This window comes from Astyanax mexicanus, chromosome 3 (genome assembly GCF_023375975.1).
Source record: "Astyanax mexicanus isolate ESR-SI-001 chromosome 3, AstMex3_surface, whole genome shotgun sequence".
Classification (NCBI taxonomy): domain Eukaryota; kingdom Metazoa; phylum Chordata; class Actinopteri; order Characiformes; family Acestrorhamphidae; genus Astyanax; species Astyanax mexicanus.
In genome coordinates, this window is record NC_064410.1 from 46,177,818 (window position 1) to 46,200,727 (window position 22,910).

At 38.0% G+C, this 22,910-nt stretch overlaps 1 protein-coding gene across 1 annotated transcript in view; it reads left to right on the top strand.

Annotated features, from left to right (window-relative positions):
- The window catches only part of csmd2 (CUB and Sushi multiple domains 2), a 430,187-nt gene that overhangs the window by 189,129 nt on the left and 218,148 nt on the right, over positions 1-22,910 (top strand). Inside the window, exon 6 of the mRNA XM_022683200.2 lies at positions 18,028-18,140. Coding sequence (XP_022538921.2) covers positions 18,028-18,140 — 113 coding nt within the window. The remainder of the gene's footprint in view (positions 1-18,027; positions 18,141-22,910) is intronic.

The window sequence follows — 22,910 nt, forward strand, 5'->3', positions numbered from 1 at the left end:
ATATTTTTATTTTTTATTAAATGAAGTCATGTAGCAGAATGTTCATGATTATAAAGTATTTTTAATAGGTTTCCTATAATTTTTCAAATATTTCAGGGCTACAAAAGAGAACCCAAATAATGTTAGTGTTACTTGTATATCTTCATTCTAGTGCTCACCACAGGGCCTTCATACTTAAACGACACAGTGAAAGACCCAGTGTCTAATCAGTCCTAATGTATAAAATGTACATATGTGCCTGGGACATAACTGCATGCCATGTTATGTAAATGAATGTGAATTAAGAACAAGTTAATTTTGTGTAGGTTTTATGTAATACGTAAAGTGCCTCAGATTAAAAGCTTAGATTTATAAAACCCTTAATTCATGGACATTTAGATAAGACCAGAGTTCCTGCTTATTTTAGTACCATTCACACTTCAGACCAGAAATTCAATATTAATTTGTGTGGGTTATGAAAATCCTTGACTGACAGATAAGTTGAATTTGTCTGTATTCACAGAGAGGCTGCTTAATGAATATGAACTAATCATTTACTCATTCTTGAACAATCAGAGATGTTTTTTTTGGTGTGTAATACATGAACATTTCATTTCATCTCACAACTGCATTCCTCCTCTTTTTCCTCTTCTTACGGTAGCTGTGAGCTGTTGCCTTGAGGCCGTGACGCAGTCAAATGCTTCGCCACAGGGCTTCACAGATACAAGCTGTTAAACACAAACTATTCCCTTTGATTTAAATGGAGGGCGTTTGTTAAGGAACCGGGAGGGAGCACAAATGTATGGATCTGACAGAGCGGACAGAAACCCCTTAACCAACTGACCAACCCTGTGATTCGCTTACAGTTCTTGGGTGGTTGATTTGTGTGGTTATTCAGCTGTTCATTATTTAAGAGTTGGTTTGAGGGCTGTTCAGTGTGAGCTTTTTGCCTTAGAGACACTTGATATCACTTCAGAGGCATTGAACTGCATGTCTATAGTACTTTTGTCTATTCTGTTTTAAGTGAATCAATTGTTTTACTTTGGCTTCTTTATACTTACAGGATCCACTAATGGCATTCCTGTGTCTTGGCCACATACTCTACACACAGAAGCTGGCTAGATGCTAGAAAGCTATTGAAAAGGTCTTCTAATCAGCCAAATGCTGCAAATAAGCAATGCTATATTTGAAAGCAGATATTCCTTGTTTCAGGCACTGTTACTAATTGGGAGTAATTATGCTGTCACATTGAAGGTGACCGTAGCCCCAAGATGCTGGCTGAGATCCTGAGATACTCTTAGCACGCAAGAGACCAATCAGGCAGAACAAAGGCTCAGATGGTTGATTGGTGCAAATTAGAGGAGCCTCACAAAAAGAGAAGGTGTATGACACGTACACATCGCCGAGAGGCCGCATGCTAGCATCTCTCCATCTCCTCTCTCGCCAACCTGAATGGCTGCTTCTGTTCTGCAGCCTAACAATACAAAAACAAGCCTACAATAAACGCGCTGCCTCTTTGTATGAGTCTATTTTGAAAATGATGGCTCTCTGAGTTTAATTGCTTCTCTTGGTGGGAGTTGTTTGCTTTACTCTGGGAGCTGAAGGTGTTCACCTCCCTCATAAATGTTCAGACGCAGCACCTGTGCACTTCAGCAACTGAGCTCCTGAGTATTTAATGCTGTACATTTGTTTGCTTTTCCAGTTGGAGAGACTGCTGTTCATCATAATAGGCTGCTTATATGTGTCTTGGTATTTTTGTGATTTTTATCCCATAAGATTTGATAAAAGTAGGATATCAAAGACTGCTGTGCAGTTTTTGTTAAGCTTATTTTTTAGGGATGCACCAAATGTGTACAACTGAAATTATTTATCTGAAAGTGACAAAAACAATCAAACCAAAAACAAAAAAAAATAATTAATGTAATGATAAATAAAGTGGCCAATAATTCTCTTTTATTTTAGTTTTGGCCATCACACGCTTGTTTTATACCCTAAACAGTTGCATATTTTAACAGTCAGTAAACACAGAACATCACTATAGATTCACTATAATATATTTTTATGTTCTTCTTGCATCTCGAGAAGTGGGGTCTGGTCTATGGGACACACATGTTCAGTAATTAAATTACTTTTTCAAAGTATGTCATCACTGGAAACAGGTGTGTTCATTTATTTGCAAAAATGTTGTACACTAACATGCCACATTTCATGGAACATGTGTTTAATATGATACAGTTCAAGGAATGCTAAACATATTTAAACTCGCAGTAATTTACATCATCTTGCCATGAGCATGTTGTCCAGTGTTTAACCTCAAAACATAAGATGTTTTTAGCTGTCCCCTGAGGTAACAATTCAAGATCAATTTCCATACAGATATCCCGTGACTTTGGGCATGTCAGTTTTTAAATAAACCGTAAGACCTAAAGACTGCATTCTGTACTGTACACATAAGCCTTGAACAGGGCATTTCAGTTCAGCTGGTTATCAGAATTCATTCTTTATTTAAACATGGTCAGAAGTCGAGGCGCTCTGCCAAAGTGAGTGCTGTAAAACTCATAATTTAGTTCTCAATTATCCATTTTGCATGCAGCACATTTGATGGATGGCACTAATGATGCTGTTTGTCATTGTGTGCAAACAGAGTTTCACCTTGAGAATTGTTCATACGCAAAACTACATGTGCAGTAGATGCTTCAACATTATGGATGGCTTGAGTGTCCAGAGTCAAATAGCTTGACAGGGTGTTTGAGTATAAATGTATGAGCTTGAATGTGAAGGAAATGACATAATTCTCTCTCTCTCTCTCTCTCTCTCTCTCTCTCTCTCTCTCTCTCTCTCTCTCTCTTACACTCACCCACTTACTTTTTGTTCTCTTTTTTCTCTTGTGTATTAATGTGTATGTCCAGTGGCTAGGTTTAAAATACGGTTAAATGGTTGTTAGTGGTAGCTGTGCTGCAGTGGCCAGCTGCCCAGTATGACTCAGTATCTCAGTACGGCGCTACTGTTTTCCGCTGGCTGCCTCAAGACTGCATGCTCAGAAACCCAACTAACAGCTGCTAGACATTTCTTTTTTATGTACTCATGCTCAAACAATTTTGTTTTATGTTTTTTTAATTGTTAAAAAAAAAACTGTGTCTGATTTGATGTGTAAAAGCATCCTGCATCCAAAAAAACACTGGAAAGCAACAGTAATTATATGAAATTCTGGCAACATGGTAAGTGATGGTAATTTTAGTAAAATGAAGCTTACAATTTTGCTTTGTTTTTTCATAGAGGCACAAAACTGCAAAGTGACATTATTGGACCGTTATTGAGAAACATCTACTCTGAGAAAAAATATCGAGATAAATCTAACCTAACCATACAAAAGCTTTTGAGCTAGCTAAATTCTCTCAAGGCCTGTTTATCCATCCACTTATTATTAAGCTTTTTTTCCGCTTGTTCCTACAGCCATCTTTTTTTTTTTTACTTCCCATACCACAATTCCTATGTATAATATAATATTATATAATATAGAGTTATGTTTTTTAGTAAGAAGACACAAGATCAAGCAAACCAATTGCATACAATATGTAGAAGAGCTTATTTTTACTTAGTTCTCACCACTCTTCTCACACTGTTGTGTGTGTATGTGTGTGTGTGTGTGTGTGTGTGTGTGTGTGTTGCTCTATTCTGTAGTAAACTAATGGCGATATCTAATCAGTGCGATAATTAGAACAACAGACAACACAAAGAAAACAGTTCCCTAGCCATGTTTTAAGCAGTGGTTTGTCAAATTTGGGTGATTCTTCAAAATGGTAATTATTCCACAGATTATACAGTATGTGCTATAAATGTATATTATAAATTATTTAGATCATTCAAGGACAAATATGAAGGAACGATTTGCACATGAGAAATAAATAAATAATATATCATTAAAAAGTATGCTTTGCACTAAACAGACATGCTATTATTTTTCATAAAGTTTAGCTTTTAGTGGATTACATATCAGATATTTCCACTGAGCTCAATCATTTTTTTAAGAAAAAAAAGAAAAAAGTTGCTTAAATTTGCAATGTACCACAGAGTAGCTACAGCAATTTAAGTGATGTTACTGTCAGGTAGACCCAGGCAGGGAGACGAGGAAAGCGGACACAAGTGCAGGTAAGAACAAAAGGAAATATTTAATAAATAAATAACAAAGATAAACAAAGAAACAAGTAAACACGTAACAAAGATAATAAACCAAAATAAACGAGGGAGACTAGAGAACATAAACAAACTAGAGATAATAATGATAAACAAACAGGGAATATATATAAGGAGCAAAACTAGAAAATAAACACAAAGCAGGGTATATACAAGAGAATAACAAGGGAAACTAGAAATAAACAGGACTAGGAAGACTAAACTGAGCAGGGCAATAAACAGGGAAAATAACAAGGAACAGAGGCTATGAAAAACGGAGAAACTGCGAAACACGGAGAGACAAAACAACAGGGGTTAGTGCAAAGACCGACGGAGGACAAGGTGGCAGAGGAGGGCTATTCATAGTAACATAAAACACACTATAATTAGAAACACCTGGGGAAGGGGCGGAGCTACAAATGAGAAACACATGGTGGAAATCTACTGACAAGAGACACAGAGGAGTACAGGTCACGTGAGGAAAACACACAGAGACATGAGACAGGGCTAAGACATGACAGTTACACATTTTTGTCTTTACTGCCTGGTGTGTATCTGTCTGCAGTGAGGGACACTGCACTAAATCTACTTTAGCTGCATCAATCAGGTCTATGGGGACAAACGTCAGTGAGGGAGTGAGACACTTATTTAACTTTTATATATATTTTATATATTTTATCCTCCATATACATACATATACACACATACACACAAACACACATCACTCCAGCCTTGCTTATCAACCCAAAACTCAACTGTTCTCGAGCTATATGTGTTGTAGAATAGCAATCCTTTTTATGGCCATCTTTTATGGATCCTCCGGGGCGGCTCAATTACACCGCCATGTCCAAGTGACCTTGGAAACTAATTTGTTTTTCTCCCATTAACTACAAATCCAATGTAATGGGCAATAATGGTTGGTGTGATAACGGAATGCTTGTTATGTATGTAGTCCTCTATTTGTTTTCTCGCGTGCCAAACACAGGTGGGATGTTAAGGAAAGGGGGAGGGTTGCTGTGCTTATTAAAGAGGTAGAGAGAGCGAGAGAAAGAGAGAGAGAGAGAGAGTCAGAAAAAAAGAGAGAGAGAGAGAGAAAGAGATCAATTCATTGTTTCTGGTGCTCTCCATGAAACAGTAATTTGTTCTTTTTCATGTTCAATTTGTTACACATTAAAATGTTTATTCATGTAAATGTCTGTTGCAACATCCTCTCCTGGTGTGTGGGTTCGAAGGGTCTTTCTCTACCGCAGTTGATTGTTTGTACTGCTTTTCTGGGGCTTGTCGGCTCCCCTGCCTCTTGAAAGAGAGAAGGGCACATATTAGCACACTACAAAGTAGTAAATCTGCAGTGTGTGTACTGTAATCACTCACTCTGTGCTCTAGTGTACTCCGATATGTCTCTCAACCAGATCAGGCTCTGTTGTCTTGCTTTGTTGGTCTCTTGGGCATCTGCGTGCATGCTTTGCAGTGAAGAAAATGATTAAGAAAAAGAAAAATATAAATGAAGAAAGAAATAAAAGCCTTTGCCTTCCATTTGAACTTTAACTTATCAATTATCCATGTCATCCTTTTTTAAGCTTTTCTAAAATGAGAAGTAAAAAAAAAAAAAAACTCAATCATTTTATAGCAGCAATTTACTGCCTAACCATTGATACTGCTGAATTTGTATGGGAATAATCTCTGCTATTGAATTTTATTCTGTCGACAACCATTATTCAGTGCATTGGCCTACATACATGGCTGAATACACTTCAAAGAAGGTGGATACAGCGAGTTGAAGTAAAAGTAGGGGTGAGCACTTACAGCGCTATAAAGACTGGAGAGATGGAGGGTCCGCATAGAGAAAAAAGATGAGAGCGGAGAGATGTGGAGATGCAACAGAGATCTTTTGAAGTCTTCCACTGCGATTATTGAAATAGACACCAGTATTCCTCCTCACGTAGACTGAGTGTGCCTTAGATGTCGACTGACTTATTCGGAGTGTGTGGGATCATTTCTGAACGTGCATTTTCTTAACCAATCGTGGATTGTGTGTTTTGTCGTCTTTGTGAGATGTAGACAAAGCAAACAGAGAAAAAGCTTTAGTTTAATTATAATTTCCAATTATGCAAGTAATCATAAATAATGTAAAAATGAGCAAAGTCCCAATTTGTACCTCAACCCCTTATGTGACTAGTATCTGGATTGTATCCTGATAAGATTTGAACCATGTTTATTTATACTCAAACGCCTTTTTGATTAGTCAGACTGAAATCCAGTTGCTGTGTGAGAAGAAATATGCAAATTCACTCATTGTACAGCAATTATTACTGGTGCTTCAGGTGTACTGGAATGAGTTTTGTTTGTTAATTGTGACTTAGACAGAGAGATGTGTGTTGCACGGCTGTAACATTGCTCAAATGAGTCTTAGCTCACCTCCTGAAGTGGTTTGAGAGATTAAATTTATTTGAAATTGCTCTTTGGTGCATATATCACCTATACTTTTACATGAGATATAAACATAATACTAAAGATGCATGAAATGACCAGATGCAAATGAAAAGTACCATCCTAACTAATGTATTTGGGATCTTTTAAGCTATTTTGAAGAACAAAGCTTCATCCAGATTTCATGTCCGCAGCCAATTGATTTGTTCAATTCCATCACTAAAACACCTGGTTTAACATCAAAAAGCACTGATATAACAAACCTGAATGAACACTAGGGGTGGGCGATATGGCTCTAAAATAATATCACGATATTTCAGGGTATTTTTGCGATAACGATATACTTGGCGATATAGGAAAACTAAAATAAATCATTCATTTCAGGAATATAGTATAATAGTATAACAGAATAATCATAATGTGGGAAAATAAATAATATAGCATAAAATAATATAGTGCAGCAAATAATATTGCAGAATATTTAGTGCATGCATATAAACTGCAAACTAAAACAATTATACAATAAATAAACCTAAAGCCTCACTGTAAATAATAGACTAATTTTAAGACAGAACAGCCCTATTATCACGATATGGATTTTTAACATCATGATATTTCTGTGTCACGATATATTGTATACGATATAATATTGCACACCCCTAATGAACACTGACTGTGATAAAAAGAACACAACTTGTTGCATAATTTGTATGCATCGTTATTCTAGTATCAGCTTTTACAAAGCAAATAAACACTGTTTATATGTTCTGTTTGTCCATAGGTTTGTTTACACAGTGAAACGTCCCTATATAAAATGTATAGTGCCCTATATAGTGCTGCTAGAATAGGACTTTCTCAAGCAGATAAAATAATTTATTGTCAGGTGTGGCATTAGGTATAGTGTTGTGGAGCGGTGAAACTGTGTTTTGTAATAATAAGGTGGGGTTGTGATGTTGCTGAATACAATCAAATCCTCACAGCAATGTTTCTCAAAGTAGAAGAAAGCATTTCCTGGAAAGCAGAGACAGTTACCCAAACACCTTTAGATTAAACCTTTTTAATGCCCTTCATTATGGTGGAAACAGTATTTTTAGTAAGATTGATGAAGCCTGTGTTGGGAGTCAGAGGGCAGCTCCTGAATTATGGAAGTTAACGTGATGAAAATGCGTTTCTCTGCAAACTGACCTTTAATGCTGCTAAGCCTTGATTCCTATGTCCTTTGTACATACAGTATAATCTCTTTTCCTTTCTACTTTTATACTTTTATAACAGTTTTTTTTTTCCCAGCACTGTTAATATTAGCACCATACAGCAATATTAGTTTTGTTTTAAATATTGTAAGTAAATGCAGTAAACATAGAATTAAAAGCTAGGGCGCCGAGTGGTCCAGCGGTCTAAAGTGCTGCCACTATGAGCGGGAGGTTGCAGGTTCGAACCCCTGCTCTTGCAGCTTTGCCATCAGCTGCCGGTGCTTAGAGGGAGCAAAATTAGCTCTGCTCCCTCTGGGGTGGGTAGATGGCGCTCTCTCCCCATCACACTTAAGGTGGCGCTGGGCGGCACAAGGCGTCTGTGAGCGGATGAATCGGAATGTAGCCGCTGTGCTTTCCTCCGTGTGCGCTAGCTGCTCAGGCAATGATTCATCTGCAGCAGCTTGAAAAAAAAAGGGGTGATTGACTTTGCACGTGTCGGAGGAGGCGTGTGCTCGTCCGCATCCTCCAAGGGTGATGGGGACGCACAAAGGGGTGGGACAATTGGATAACCAAATTGGGAGAAAACGGGGAAAAATCAGAAATAAAATTATTTAAAAAAAAGAATTAAAAGCTAAAAAAAAAGACAAAAATCCATGTTTTGTAGTTTTATAGTTTAAAAACTGTTAAAACCCTTTCTTACATGACTATGATTTAATCTCCCTTTATCCCTTAGGAACAGGATTCTTGGAAACTGTACAAGAATAATATGTGTAAACTACCTCTGTTCTAATAGTCTGCTCTGTATTGACCCTCGTTCATAAGGCAGTCTTTATTAAAATACTGTAATGTCAGTGGGAATGGGTGGAGCCTTATAAATAAGAGGTTTGTGTATGTGTAATATTTCTGTTTCTATTTCTATTCTTATTGTGTTTACTGGATTAAACGTTTGAGTTAAATGAGTAAAACCTTTGACAATGTTTTAAAATACACAAGGGTGTGTATTTCAATTAAAAAAAAAAAAACACGGGCAGTGCCGTTTTCTATGGTACAGGCCTTTTAAAGTTTCAAAATTTTGAACATATGCAAAGTTAGGAAAAGTTCTTGCACCTCAGAAAGTCCCTTGTTGCCCACCACTTAACTAAAAGCTGCCTTTCCAAATATAGGAAGCTGTAAGTGAGTTTAATGGTGGTGCTTTTTTGAGCAATCCAGATTCAGATGTGTGAAGGTCAAAGCTTTTGCCGGGTGTCTCCGCCTTGCTCCTCTCCTCAATCCTAATTCCCTGCACTGGACTCAGTGGCCAGGCAGCTTGATTTGTTTTGTCACTTCAAAGGCAGACTGCACTCTTTCATTGCTCACCCCTCCTATGATTCACAGTCATTAAAACGGTGGAACTTTGGGGCTTTAAAGTCACCCTGACCCATGCTCTCGGCCACGGGGCCTTTGCGGAATACAAAGCAGTGGGCTGATTGATCTGCCTAAGTAGCTGCAATTAAGCTAGCTGTGTGCAAGACAGCCGCTCTGCAGTCCCAGGGGTCCAAACGGCAACCTTTAGCACCACTGCCCATAATCAAATGGTGGAAGAAAGCTGGAGGATCAAGAAGGAATGATTAAATTCCTTCCTTATGGTATTTTTTTTATGCTGCAATAATGATCCTGACTCTGGCGAGACGATAAAGGATCTGTGAGCATTGGATTTTAAAGGATCCTGTTACCATCATGAGTAATAATGTACAATTTTGGTGCAATTGATCCCTGTGTTAGTGTGTATTTGGATATAGGTTGCATGCACTTGAAACACATGAGTGCAGGGAGTAGAGAAGGCATGCCCTTGCCGTATTTTTGTCTCAAATGCCACAGATATTTTCGATTAATCTAGGAAGTTCATTGGACTGGGATCAAGAACTCATTTATAGCAGCACTCTTGAGGCTTGTCCGAGGAAAATCTAATACTGAGGACGAGGGTGAAAGGAGAGTATTGAACTTGCAATAATGCCCTTAAAGGGGGCTTCATCAATCCACGTGGGCCCCTCTTTGACTTTCAGGGCTCTTTGCAGGCTTTGAGTTGTTTCTTTTAAGAAGAAAGGAAATAAAGTCAAGGAAAGAGGGAAATGTAGAGGTGGCAAGGCTTTTCACATCGTGCCCTAATAGCATATTTATGAGCGCTCTAATCTGTAATGACATTTTCGATACCTCCGTCTCTCTTGTAACTTATCAGATTTGAAGAATCGCTCCCTGGAATAATCACCACATATTAACAGGGAGTGATGTGGGCCTGAATTGCTTTTTAACTCAAATAGACATCTCAATAAGTGCGTTGTGACACAGGCACGAGGAGATGGAGAGGGATTCTTTAAGACCTCCTTTCTGGCTGTGCACACAGATAAATGTGTGTGTTTTTAGGTGGATGAGTGAAGTGATCTTTCCAACTCCCTTATTCCCATTCCTCCTCTGCACTCTTTAAAGGGAAAGATGTAGGTGGAAGGCCTTCAGAGAGCTTGAGCTTGTCCCTCTGGGGAGGTCCTTTCAGTAGATGGTACTTTTTTTAAGAAAGGGGATTCTTCAGGGGTTCTTCAGTAAAGGCAGTGGGTGTATACAGAGGCAGGGGAACTGAAAGAACTATTTAAAACCTAAATAGCTTTTTGTATGTTAAATAATGTTTTATTCCTTCTCAAAAGCATAAAAAATAAATATGCTTTGCTTTAAACATATCAAAACGTTGATAAAACCTTCAGCTTGCATCTCTTGAGGTTGTCCAGTGTGGATTTTGAGATCTGCTTAGGATCATTGTTCAATTCTAGAAGCGATCGCAGTTTTATTTTTTATTTTTTCACTACTGCTTCATAAAAAACACAAACACAAACTCGGCAAAGGTTTTTGATTTTCATGTGTAAATGATAATTAAAAGAAGTGGGACATGATAGTGCCCAATCAAAACCCATCTCTGCCCATCTCTGAACACCTGACAAAGAGGAGAAAGAAATAAGAGACAGAAAGGTTAATCTAAGTTATTTTTTAAGTAGGTTTTACAATTTAAAAGCAGTGTAACATAATGTAATATAAAGCCCCTTGCACATCAGACATGCCACTCATCTATAAAAAATATTGTTTTAGGGCTGTCAACATTAAATAGTTAACACACATGATTAATTTGCAATCAGTAATGTGTTATTATTTTTTTAACGTAATGAATTTCACCAACGAGTTTGACCTCAACTTCCATCATAACACATACTTTTTAATTTTTCCGCGTGCCACAGCATTTTAACACTGCTACATTAAATTTAAACCACATCCAGAACACAAAAAGCCACGTAATTTAAAAGCTACACAGAGAAAGGCAACAGTTGGCTTACAGTTGAGTACATACTAAGTATAGCATGCATTATATTCATCACAAGTCATGTGAGTCTCTATTTTCTTTGTGCGAGTGAACCCACAAATTGTTTCTCCAAATCTTTGCTAAACCTGGCTAAAGGAACTACCAATAAGATTCTACAGGTTTCTGTCTTTTTTTTCACTTTTATAACGTAGGAAGAGCTCAGCCAGTTTGCATTGCTTTGCTTGTATTTACAGAACAGTAATCCTTAGGGTATAATAAAAGCCACAGAGCATTACAAGTGAAGTAAATCTTCTGTATGCAACAGAAGCTCTCAAGAATCTTCTTCTTCTAGCTGTTCTTCTAGCACTCTCATCAAACTCCTTTCACCACTTCATCTTGCTTCGATAATGGCCTTACTCTCTACAGCAATAATGCTTTTCATTATGTTCCTCTCTAATTTTCATATTTAGACGCTAAATGGCTTGTGAACACTCCTTTATTGTGCTGTTTTTGTTTTCTTGTTTGGTAAGTCAATGAAATGTAAAACTACACCATTTTAGATGACATGTTTTCCTCAGCTTCTGCTTAATTAGATATCCTGAAATTGCCCACGTTTCTTTAAAGCTTAGAAAGCTTATGGTTTTGTTTTCCCACATATTCAGGCACAGCAATCCCTGAACAAAGCCTCTCCCAGCTGTCGTAAAAAATCACAATTTTGCACATTCCAGCCAGACTGTTCAAACAACAGCTCACATGTATATGATTTTTTTTTTTTTTTTCATATAAAATAAAATCTTCTGCAGATATAGACAGGATCAGAGTAATGTAGAAGTGAAAATACAGAAGATACGTAGGGATATGAGAGAGATTTTACTGTAAAATAAATATTTGGGAAAATATTTTACCTCCCCACCTGTAGCATCCTTTCTTTTCCCCTGCATTAGGTCTCTGCGTTGCACAGTGTTTGACAATAGCGTAATAAAACACACAATCCGAAACTGAATCTCACTTTATCTATCTGATGGCTGCCATCGTAAATCAAGGCTAATGTCATGTGACAAGTTGTCAGAACCCGGCGCCACTTCCATTATTTCGGCAGGCCTCAGAGGGGAGGAGAGGGGTAGAGCATTAAATAAATAAATAAAGTCAACCTGAAGAAGAAAACTAATTTCAGTAAAGGCGGACCTGTGGGTGATTGATTCTATGGAAGGGATTAATCTTGTTCTCACCATCTTCATGCCCGTCAGTTATTGTATGAATGATTTTTTCAGTCTAGTACATCGAATCATGCTAGCTTGCCAGGTCAGGTTGTAAGGAAGTGGCGGTGGAAGGAACCTAGGAAAGCTTAAACTTGAACCTTTATAACAGCTACAAGAGCTGTCACTGTCTGATCCTGTCGAGTAGATGAGAAGAGATGTAAATCTGCCCATCATGTGAATTGCCCAGGGGAAAGCCTTAGTTGTGGGTGCATGGCGTCTCTCATGCTTGCGTTGCTTCACTTACATCAAAGATTCATAGAGTATATGTGTGGAGGACCTTCAGTATCATGGGAAACTCAATAAAGGATTGTTTATTAGCTGATTAGTTGGATCAGTTGTTGAAAAAATGCACAATTTTACAGTGACCAGGGTTAAGAAACTGCTTTAAACTACCAGCATATAGTATTGTAATAAATTCTGCCTATCCACACAAGGGGGGACTTCCCCATTAGCACACTGACTCTCCTCCTCGCTCTGCAAAACCAGCAAGCTGATTGGCTGTTTCTCCTGAAAGGCGGAACTTTATTCTTGAACTGGCACTGTGATTGGTGTTAAGAGATTTCTCATTCACACAGCGGTCAGTGGCCTGTTTCCTCATTAATCGTTTCGGGGCTACTGGATAATCATTCGGGGCTGTAACCCGGAAGCCCAGGCAACGTCCCTGTATAAAGATGAAAACATTTTCTGTTGTGTGAAATCAAAGCTTAAAATGTTCCTCTGTGTCCCTTAGTGCGTGTTATCAGTACACTAAGGGTGCCTTTTATTGCTGGATGCACTATTGTAGATTCTTTGCAAGTTGCAAGCTTTGGCAAACAGAACCAAGGAACATGGGGGAGACAGGTGTGAAAAGAAAATAACCCCAAAGAGGAAACTTATTTAGTCTTTTCGTTCAAAAAACGCTAAGGTTTAAATAAATAAATAAAACAACCAGCAAGAGAGAGAAATTTGGGGAGCAAACTCTGCAGTTGCAGGCTTGTACGAAAGACGCTGAGCTAACAAGTTAGGAGGCCATGAGGTAGACTGGCCAGGTGAGGCATGCAAACTTCCCAGGTCTACTAAAGGTCTGGGCATAATTTATGAGGGAAGTCACAGCCACAGAGTCATCCAAAAAACAACCAAAAAATATATCATATTACATTAAATTTCAAGACAAATTGCATGAGGTCACACAAGTTTTGGGAACAAAATTCTCTTTCCCAACTGTGTTTGGTCTGGTGTATTTGTAGTCAGTGAGTACATGTGCTAGTGGCTCTGCATTGTCCTGAGGTTCCTCCATTTCTGGACTTAAGGTGTTTAAGGATCATGCGGTAAAGGTAACAGTATTATTGAGAAGTCACTTATTGATTTGATTATTCATGGAAAAAAGAGTAGTTTAGGCAGAAATACTCCTTTTTTCTCACAACAAAATGGATAATAAGCCTAATTCTGCTAATGTGTGTTAAAATGTGTGTTCTCTGGCTGCCTGTTGCATTAGTGTTGTGGTGTAGTGGCAGACACCAGGGTGATAATTACACCCAGTGAACACTTCATTCTCCATGGTTGCTCTCCTAAACCACCACAGCCTCTAGCTAAACAGCTCCTCTACCTGTTATGGGAAAGCCTTTTCCTTCCATCTTTTAGTGTTTAGGCACTTATTATTTTTTTCTGAGAGTGTGGACACACCATGTTAAAATGACTGCTCTCACACATGAAAAATAACCACATCTGCTCCAATTTGCGGATTTATGAGAAGGAACAGCATAGCGGGCAAGACATAAACAAGGCAAACTATTGGTGAAAATGAGCGTGGAATTGAAGCTACTTTCCCACTGAGGTCTGCTGCGCTTGTTGAGAGAAAAATTGGGCCATGAGTAGCAGCTTGACCAGCAGTTTGATCATCTTTCACACACATTTTGCAGAGCCATTTATTTCTCATTCTCTTCCATTTTCTACTTATTGGTGTTTTCAGCTGCTTTGATATTGACCTCATGTAATGTGGCTTTCAATTACTGAAATTGAAAATCCAATGGCTGAGCTCAGGCACTGTCCATGAAAATTTAAAGTAATTTTACTGCAGCACATACATTCCTACAAACTGAGTTGGGATGTACAGTTCTGAGGAAAACTTTTAATTGATGTAGCACATATGTGTAGCACTTCTTTAAATGTAATATTACCATAGACTGCTTATTCAGTATTTTACATTTTGCTTTAATGTATAAATTGAAAGTATGTAATTTTGTTTGAGGCAGTTTCACACCCTAGGACTCCGAACCAAGTTTGCTTGTTTATCTTGTTTTTGTGTTATTGCAAATAAATTGATTGGCTGTTTTTTGGCACAATGATGATGCAAACACAAGTTGCACAATAGAGCATATCATTGTTTTTTTTATTTTTTATTTTTTTATTTGTGTGCTTTTTACTTTTTTCAGGTGTTATACATCTAATTATGTAACACATTACACACGCATATCACATAGAAAATACTTGATACTTGAATTTGGTAATTATTAGATTCTTCAGGGCACTGAAGAACACCTTAATCTCATTTTCCTCATAAACCTCTAAAAAGCTGCAATTTTAAATGTGTATGGGTTGATTTTGCATTCTCTCATTGTTTCTTAGAAAAGGTGTAGTTGTTTCAGTGCAACACAAATAATCCCCACTGGATAGAGACTGTACTGTAACCTGGCTAACCTCACTATGGGTTATTTGCATTTATTTGAAAATGGTAATGTGTTACAGGAGCATAGAAATAACTTTAAATTATGTAGGAGTTAATTATCTTATGCCAAAACGACTCTCTTTAGAGTCAAGTCAAGTCATTATCAACCGCTTTATCCATTAAGGGTCGCGGGGGGGGGGTGCTGGAGCCTATCCCAGCCAGCATCGGGCGGAAGGCAGGATACACCCTGGACAGGCCGCCAGTCCATCGCAGGGCAGACAGACACAGACAGACACACAGACACATTCACTCACACACTCACACCTAGAGGGCAATTTGTTTCTGACATCCAATCAGCCTAACGTGCCGTCTTTGGACTGTGGGAGGAAACCGGAGCACCCGGAGGAAACCCACGCAGACACAGGGAGTACGTGCAAACTCCACACAGAAAGACCCGGGTCGCCCCAGCCGGGAATCGAACCCAGGCCGTCTTGCTGTGAGGCGGAAGTGCTACCCACTGCGCCACCGTGCCGCCCTCTCTTTAGAGTATGTACCTTAAAAAAAAAAATAAAAAAAAATAAATAAAAATCCTGCCTTACTTCTAGCCCTGCTGTCCCCTACAGCACAGTTCAGATACTTGCGAAACGGATCATCATTTTTCCTTTTCCTGTTCAATCATCTCCATCAGTTTTTGGACACAACGAGAGAGGCTGCAGTGACAGATGCCAATACCACCTCTTGCGTAAGCACTGCAACATATTTCATGCTCTTGATTAGACCAACGCTCCATCACAAACAAATTCACCAAACGCCTTTTATCAACCTTATCATCGTCTCTGCGAGTGAGGCGGCTCTTATAAAGTGATAAAGTGTGTCTGTCTGACCGCGATTCAGACGTCGCCTCATCACTCTTTTGCGCGCTGGTGGAGTCAGTGCTGGCTAATGATGGTGAGTCAGAGCGTGGAGTCTGATTGGAAATCCACACCATCAGCAGAAACAATCGGTGACGGACACAGAGAGAGAGAAAGAGACAGACCGCTTCAGGAATTTGCTCCGCTCTATCCGTCTTTTCTCTCGCTCATTTCCTGTCTGTCCTTCTATATACTCTCTCTCTCACTTGTGCTCGTCGAACGGCTTGTGGAGCCAAATCTGACATTTGGTGCACACGTAGAGGCTCAGCCTCTGTCTTTCTGTCAGCTTTCTGTTTTCCATTCAGCTTATGTGATTAGCATTCGCTACAGTCATTTGCAACTCGTCCCATTGTGAACTGCAGCGCACAATAACGTGAACAGCTTTGTCTTAGTAATACGCCCTAATTCTTGTCGTTCCAGAACCTTGTGCACTGATTTTAAGCTAAGCTTTGCTAGAGTGTGTGCACACACTGTGTTACTTTTTTAAGAGCTGTTGCTGGGCAGACTTCTAGACTCTTTGTTGTCTATAGTAAAGACTTGTTTTAACCACCTTCTGAAAATAATAATACTGTTAAATAGCAGGCTGACTTCAAAGTCATGCTGCAGTTCTTCTTGCAGTTTTTTTATTAGGTCCCGTCGTGTCCTTCACTTGCACAGTCTCCGCATTTCTGATATTTCAGAGTGTCATTGTTGCTTTTGAGAACTGCTGAGTGTAAGAGCACCCTGAAAAGCTCCTCTGAAAAGGAGGAGGTGGAAGCAAGGTGGCTATGGTTGAGAAAATCCAATTCACATGTAGAAAATTGAAGATGCTAATTAAGCGCACATTTGCCAGAGTCGTGTATTTTAAGAAGGCATAGCTGAATTGTGCTGTGTGTGTATGTGTGTGTGTCATTTTAGCTTTTCCTTTCTTTTTTTTTTAAATAAAAAAAAGATGATATGCCTTCTGTTTGTATAATGCTTTATTTGGAGGGTACCTACATAGGGGCTTTAAAAAAACACGCAGATACAGACACAGAAACATTTTATAGGTATTTAAAAAGCAATACTTGAGTACATTTACATTTAAATTTTACATTTACGGCATTTAACTCTCATCCAGAGCTACTTACAAGGTTAGTTCTATTACAGAGGCAGGCCAATGTAGTGTTAAGAGTCTCGCCCAAGGACTCTTATTCGTCTAACACAGCATAGTCACCTAGACCAGGAATTGAGCAACTGGTGTTATTAACTGCACCACACCAACCAATATTTAAGAATAGCTTAAGCAACATGACATAAGAAGAAGAAGTAGCTGGATTTAGGGCATGTCAGGGTGTCTTTAGTATCCTGAGAGCACAAAAAATACGCCTTGTTAGGGTCAAAACGCACAAAAGGCATAATTTTTTATACTAATTATCTTAAGTAATCTTTGGTATGTTTTTTTTTTTACCTTAACAGTGTGGCGCTTTGCGTGTCTCGTTAGAGGATTCTGACCTACACGTTCACGCCACTTTATTCTGTTTAAAAAAGTCAGGTTTGCCACCAAAACGTCGACACACCAGATATTTACCTGAACACACCTTACTTCCAGACCACCATGTCCATCCTTGTAAATGTATTCCTAAACTCTGACACTATTTTAACTGCGCATGTGCAAGGGATGAAAACAAACAAAAAAAAAACATTGACGGGGTGTAAGATAGCAAAGAGCATCGCAACATGCTTTGCGAAGGGTCTATAATAGGGCCCCTAGACTCAAAAGATGTGCTTAAGCAGGATGAAATATATATTGTGTTTTAAAATATTTTACTTAATTTCATGTAAACTTAATATGATTTTCAACACATATATCTATACAGTTTTATCAAAGTCTCATGTCATGTTGCAAGTACTGTCAAGTTGTGGTGTACAATACATAATTCACAATTCAATAAATGCATGATTAAATGTATTGCGTTATGAATGTGTTATGAAGTCTCTATGAAGTGTAGATCCACTGTAAATGGATTGTTACCCTTTATCCTTTATGAAATGCAGCATTCAAATGCTTTAGTTTGTCCAGGTGATTTGTAGCTCTCTCCAAGTTTATTGCTGCTGCTGTTCTGCCCTGTCTGAATGATGCATGTTGGAACTTGTTGTGTTGCAGGTTCACGGGTCCCAACCTCCCATCTCCCATCATTAGCAGTAAGAACTGGCTGCGGCTCCACTTCACCACTGATGGCAACCACAAGCTCAGGGGCTTCAGTGCGCAGTACCAAGGTAAAGAAGACAAAAACATCTCGCCCAAAAATTTCTGATTGTGGCAATAGAACACAATGGAACAGTGTTGTTGATTTCTTCTCACATTTCTGCCTCTTATTTATTTATTTTTTTCAAAGTTCAAACTAGTACAAAAAAATACTGTGTGAATATGTCATTGCTTTTTCAATTTGTTGATTGTTACTCAGTCAACAAATGTACCTCGTTTTAAACAGGTAATTGGGATCAATTAATCTAGACACTGCCTGCAGTGATTACTGCCACCCTGCTGATTACCACTTAAGTGCCACTTAAACTGAACTAAAACAATATAATAGGCTAAACTGGAGCACAGTACACTCTGATAAAATCATGATTAGATTGAGTAGAAAATAGGTATATGTATCTGTATAAAAGATTTACAAGGTCATGTCTCGGCCTTCTTGACCTTTCTGGGTCTCCAGCAAATCACAGTGAGAGCCATTATCTCCAAATGGAGGAAACTTGGAACAGTGGAAAATATTCCCAAAGAGTTATCCAGCCTAACAACATTCCTTCAGGAGCTCAGCAATGACGTATCCAGTAACTCACAAACTAACCCATACAAACATACCCAGTTATTTATATACTTGGGATCAATTACTCTATATTTATTTAGCATGATTACTGTAAACTCTGCTGATTGTTACTTAAGAGTGGGCGGCATTTATGTGAAAGTCTGATTTTTTTAATAGAAAAATTTGCTGCATAGAATGGCAGAATGGCCAAATACTGAGTATGTTAAGTTTTCCTTGTCTTACTTGTGTTGAATAAAATGTATTTAATGTGATTTACTATTTACAGTGACATGTATGCAAAAACATTTGGCACATTTAGATTCATGTGTTTTGCTCAGTATTGTTTTTTTTGGTCTATTTGCACAATATATGATTTATTTTAAGTGCTTCTGCTTATACATAACATAGTCTAATTGTAGCTCATTAATGTTATTTAGGTACTTAGTGCCGGGGTTCTCAACTGGTCTCAGCCCGGGACCCACATTTTCTCACGCTTATTTTTAAACAATATAATAAAAAAAAAACATTTAATACATGTATGCATGCAAAGGGAATCTAAGAGCAATTATTTTAAGAATCTAAAGAGTTTATAAAAGTTACTACGGTAAGATTAAATATCAAAACTGCACAAAATAAATAAGGCCACACAATTATACATTTCACTTGCTCTGCTTTTAGAGTATATAGTAAGAAACTCTCTTTCTTTTTTTCCCAAAATAAAAGGCAAGTACAATGTCAGATGAGCAATAGTTATTTATTTTTATAATTTTTTTTATTATTTATTTATTTTTTTTACAAGCTGTCTGGGAACCGATTACTTGGTGTATAGCTATTTGCCATACAAGATTGTTACAGGTTTATCTGTATTTATATATTGAATATGCTCAGTTTGATAAGCCTTTTAGCCTAGAGTACCTTTATCCAGGGTAACTTTATCATATTAAAGCAGACTTTCACTCAGTATCATCTGAAAATCACTATATACACAATTTCCTACCGGGAGTTCTATCTGTCTGTCTATCTGTGAGTCTGTCTACGATATATGATGATGTAAAAATGTGATATTAAATAATTTCTGTTATCCGCCAGCGGTACACAGAGCAGAACACAATAATACAATAAGAGCTTGCAGTGACAGACTCATCGTTCCTATCATCACGTTTTTTTTGTTATTTGTAATTTCCCTTTGTGGTGAGGTAGCATTTTCAGGATAAGTTACTTACACAGTCATAATCCTTTCAGAATTTCCCCACTCAAGCCTACAATGAGGATCACTGTTAAGTGGTCCATTATAGCAGTGGCTAAGTGCTATTAAAGCAGCAATAGACCACCCCTCCCCCTCCGCGCTGCACCACAGCACTGCTTTGGCTGCAGTCTCATCACACTCTAAAGTTCAGGGGTCTCCTCTCAAAGGGGATGAGCTGAAAAACGGGATTAGCACGCTCAGCTGTGGAAAACAAAAGACGGAATCTGCAGGAATTTCACCTCCTCCGTAAGCAGATCAGTGCGATGGGATAGGATTACAGGTCTGTAGTTTGATAAATAAATACTGTTAGGAAATCAGGGAGAGGAGGAAGGAGGGCTAAGCCCTTAATTAGATTTCCTATTGACCCCTTCCCCTCTTCTCCTCACTCCTCAGTCCTTCTCCTTCTCTCCTGCTACTGTTCCACAGAGCACACTATAAGTATGGCTAATTTCCAATGAGCAGATACTCTTAACATAATAAGCCACTTAGCCTATTGTTTCTCTCTGATGGATGAATATTTTAGGCCTTCAGTGTTGTAGAGAGCCTAAGAGTGTTAAAGGCTCACTATGGAGGAGATACATCCTCTTAAAGATGGGGGAGGACAGAGGATTTGAGTACAGCCCTCAACATTAGTGTTTGTTTTTATAACTCTTTGGCCATTCATGCTGTGCTTCTGTTCGTGCTCCAGACACTGTATGACCACTGAGTGATTCAATTCCAAAAGCAGATCATCTGATTTTGTTTATTGAGGTTTAAATATTGATATAACATGTTAATCTACACCAAATCACAATGTGTTATCAGTTTGTTTACTTAAATGTATTTATTTTTATATTCACTCAATGCCTTAATGAATAGTTAATGTAAGGCTACACCATGCAGTACAGTTTTGTACATGTTGTCCTAAATAGTTTGATATTGTACTGTTGGTATATTATCCTGTGGTATGCTTTTAGCTAGCTGCAATGATGGTAAAACTGGCCAGTCATAGTTACTTTTTTAGGCTAGCATATATTTGGTTTCCAATGTGGCCATCACATGTAACTTCTTTAGCAGTTTTCAGATTCAGAACGCTTTAGAAAGTGGGCTTGGTGTATGTAAAAAATAAATCAAGACCATTACAGAATGAATTTAAGGTTTTAAATAGATGTATTTTACAGTTCTCTCTTTCCTATACCTTGTTTTTTTTTATTATTAATTCATTTTCAAAAAAGAGACAACATAGAATATAAAGTACATACAATTTAACTTGTTGGACACCTTTAAAATTTTAATACACTCTCACTTAACAATAATGTATATAATGTATAACAATAAATTAAATTAAAATAAAATTTTGGGGGCTACGAGAGGCGCTGCCACCATGAACAGGAGATCGCGGGTTTGAATCCTGTTCATGTAGCTTGCCACCGATTGCCGGGGCCCTGAGAGAGCACAGTTGGCCTTGCTCTCTCTGGGTGGGTAGATGGTGCTCTCTCCCCACATTAATCCAAAGGGTGATGTCGCTCAGCACAAGGCATCTGTGAGCAGATGTATCAAAACCGAGTCGCTGCGCTTTCCTCCAAACGCGCTGTGATGCTATTCGGCAATGATACATCAGCAGCAGTTCAAAAAGATGCATATGTTAGTCTTCACCCTCCCGGTGTTGGGGCATCCCTAGTGATGGGGGAGGCCTAATGAGTGGGTTGGGTAATTGACCTTGTAAATTGGGAAGAAAATGGTATAACAATTAATATATATACCTAAATAATTTTTTGGATATGGATTTGACACTTTGCAGAAATGTACAGTATTGGCAATAAGGTAGTTATTAAGTAGATGTAATAAATTAGTAATTAAATAGTGTTTAATATAATTGTTTTTAATTATACATTCATGTTTAAAAATAAATAACCCAAAATAAGTCACATAATTCAGGCCAGAAAATGGGTTGCTTAAACAGAACTTTAAGTACTATTTGGTATTAATGTAAGTGTAGAAGTAGTGGTAGTGTTTCAATCTAAAATACATTTTCTGTTTATTAAGATGAGAACCTTTCTCCTACCTCCTTTATAAAAAAAACATCCCGCACTCAACACACAAAAAATACAGTGCAGGCCTCAGTGCAGCCCTCACACTAATGGAGTTCTTGAGGACAGGGCCAAAACATCCTTTCTGTGAAATTCTCCTGAAAAAGCATTTGGACTCTTCTAATATTTTTGGTGGTTTGTTTGTTTGTTTGTTTGTTGATTGATTTTATCATCCTGTATTATCTTCAAAGGCACTAATTTAACGTATACATTCTGTTTGAATGTAAATGCAATTTATAATACTGTGAAGGATGCAGAAAAACGTGTTTGTACATGAATGTGCTAAAATTGAAAAGTATTCCCCTCAGCTTAACTGTACATACTAGAGCTTTGTTTAAACACATGCAGATTTGAGTTGCTGATTGTCGTTACCTGAATTGTTGATTGTAGTTGTTCCTGTTTCCCTAATGTGATTGCTGATACAATCAAACACCAGACATGTGGCACAATGTGTCACAGCATTTGTACATCCAAACCACTGTTTTAAATAAAGGTGCATACACTGACACTAACATTTATTCTAATTGTTATTCTAATTCTAATTGTCGCCACCTGGATTTAATAGATACACGTCTCCTATTGGATAATTACTGCAGGGGTGATTATCTTTCAGCTGGCAACAAGTTATTTAACCTCCAGTGGTGCAATGAGTTGCTTCTTATTTCTTAAACAACCACGTCAAAAGACAAATCCCGTGGCTGTGGAGAAAATGTCTTTCTGTTTGAGAAGGGTCAAATTATTGGCATGCAACAAGCCGAGAAAACATCTAAGGAGATTGCAAAAACTACTAAAATTTACAATTGCATTATTAAAAACTGGAAGGATAGTACGGACCCATCGTCTTTGAGAAAGAACTGTGGCGACCACTTAAACGTTTGGTGAAATCAAATCAAAGGAAAATAATTCCAACATGACAATG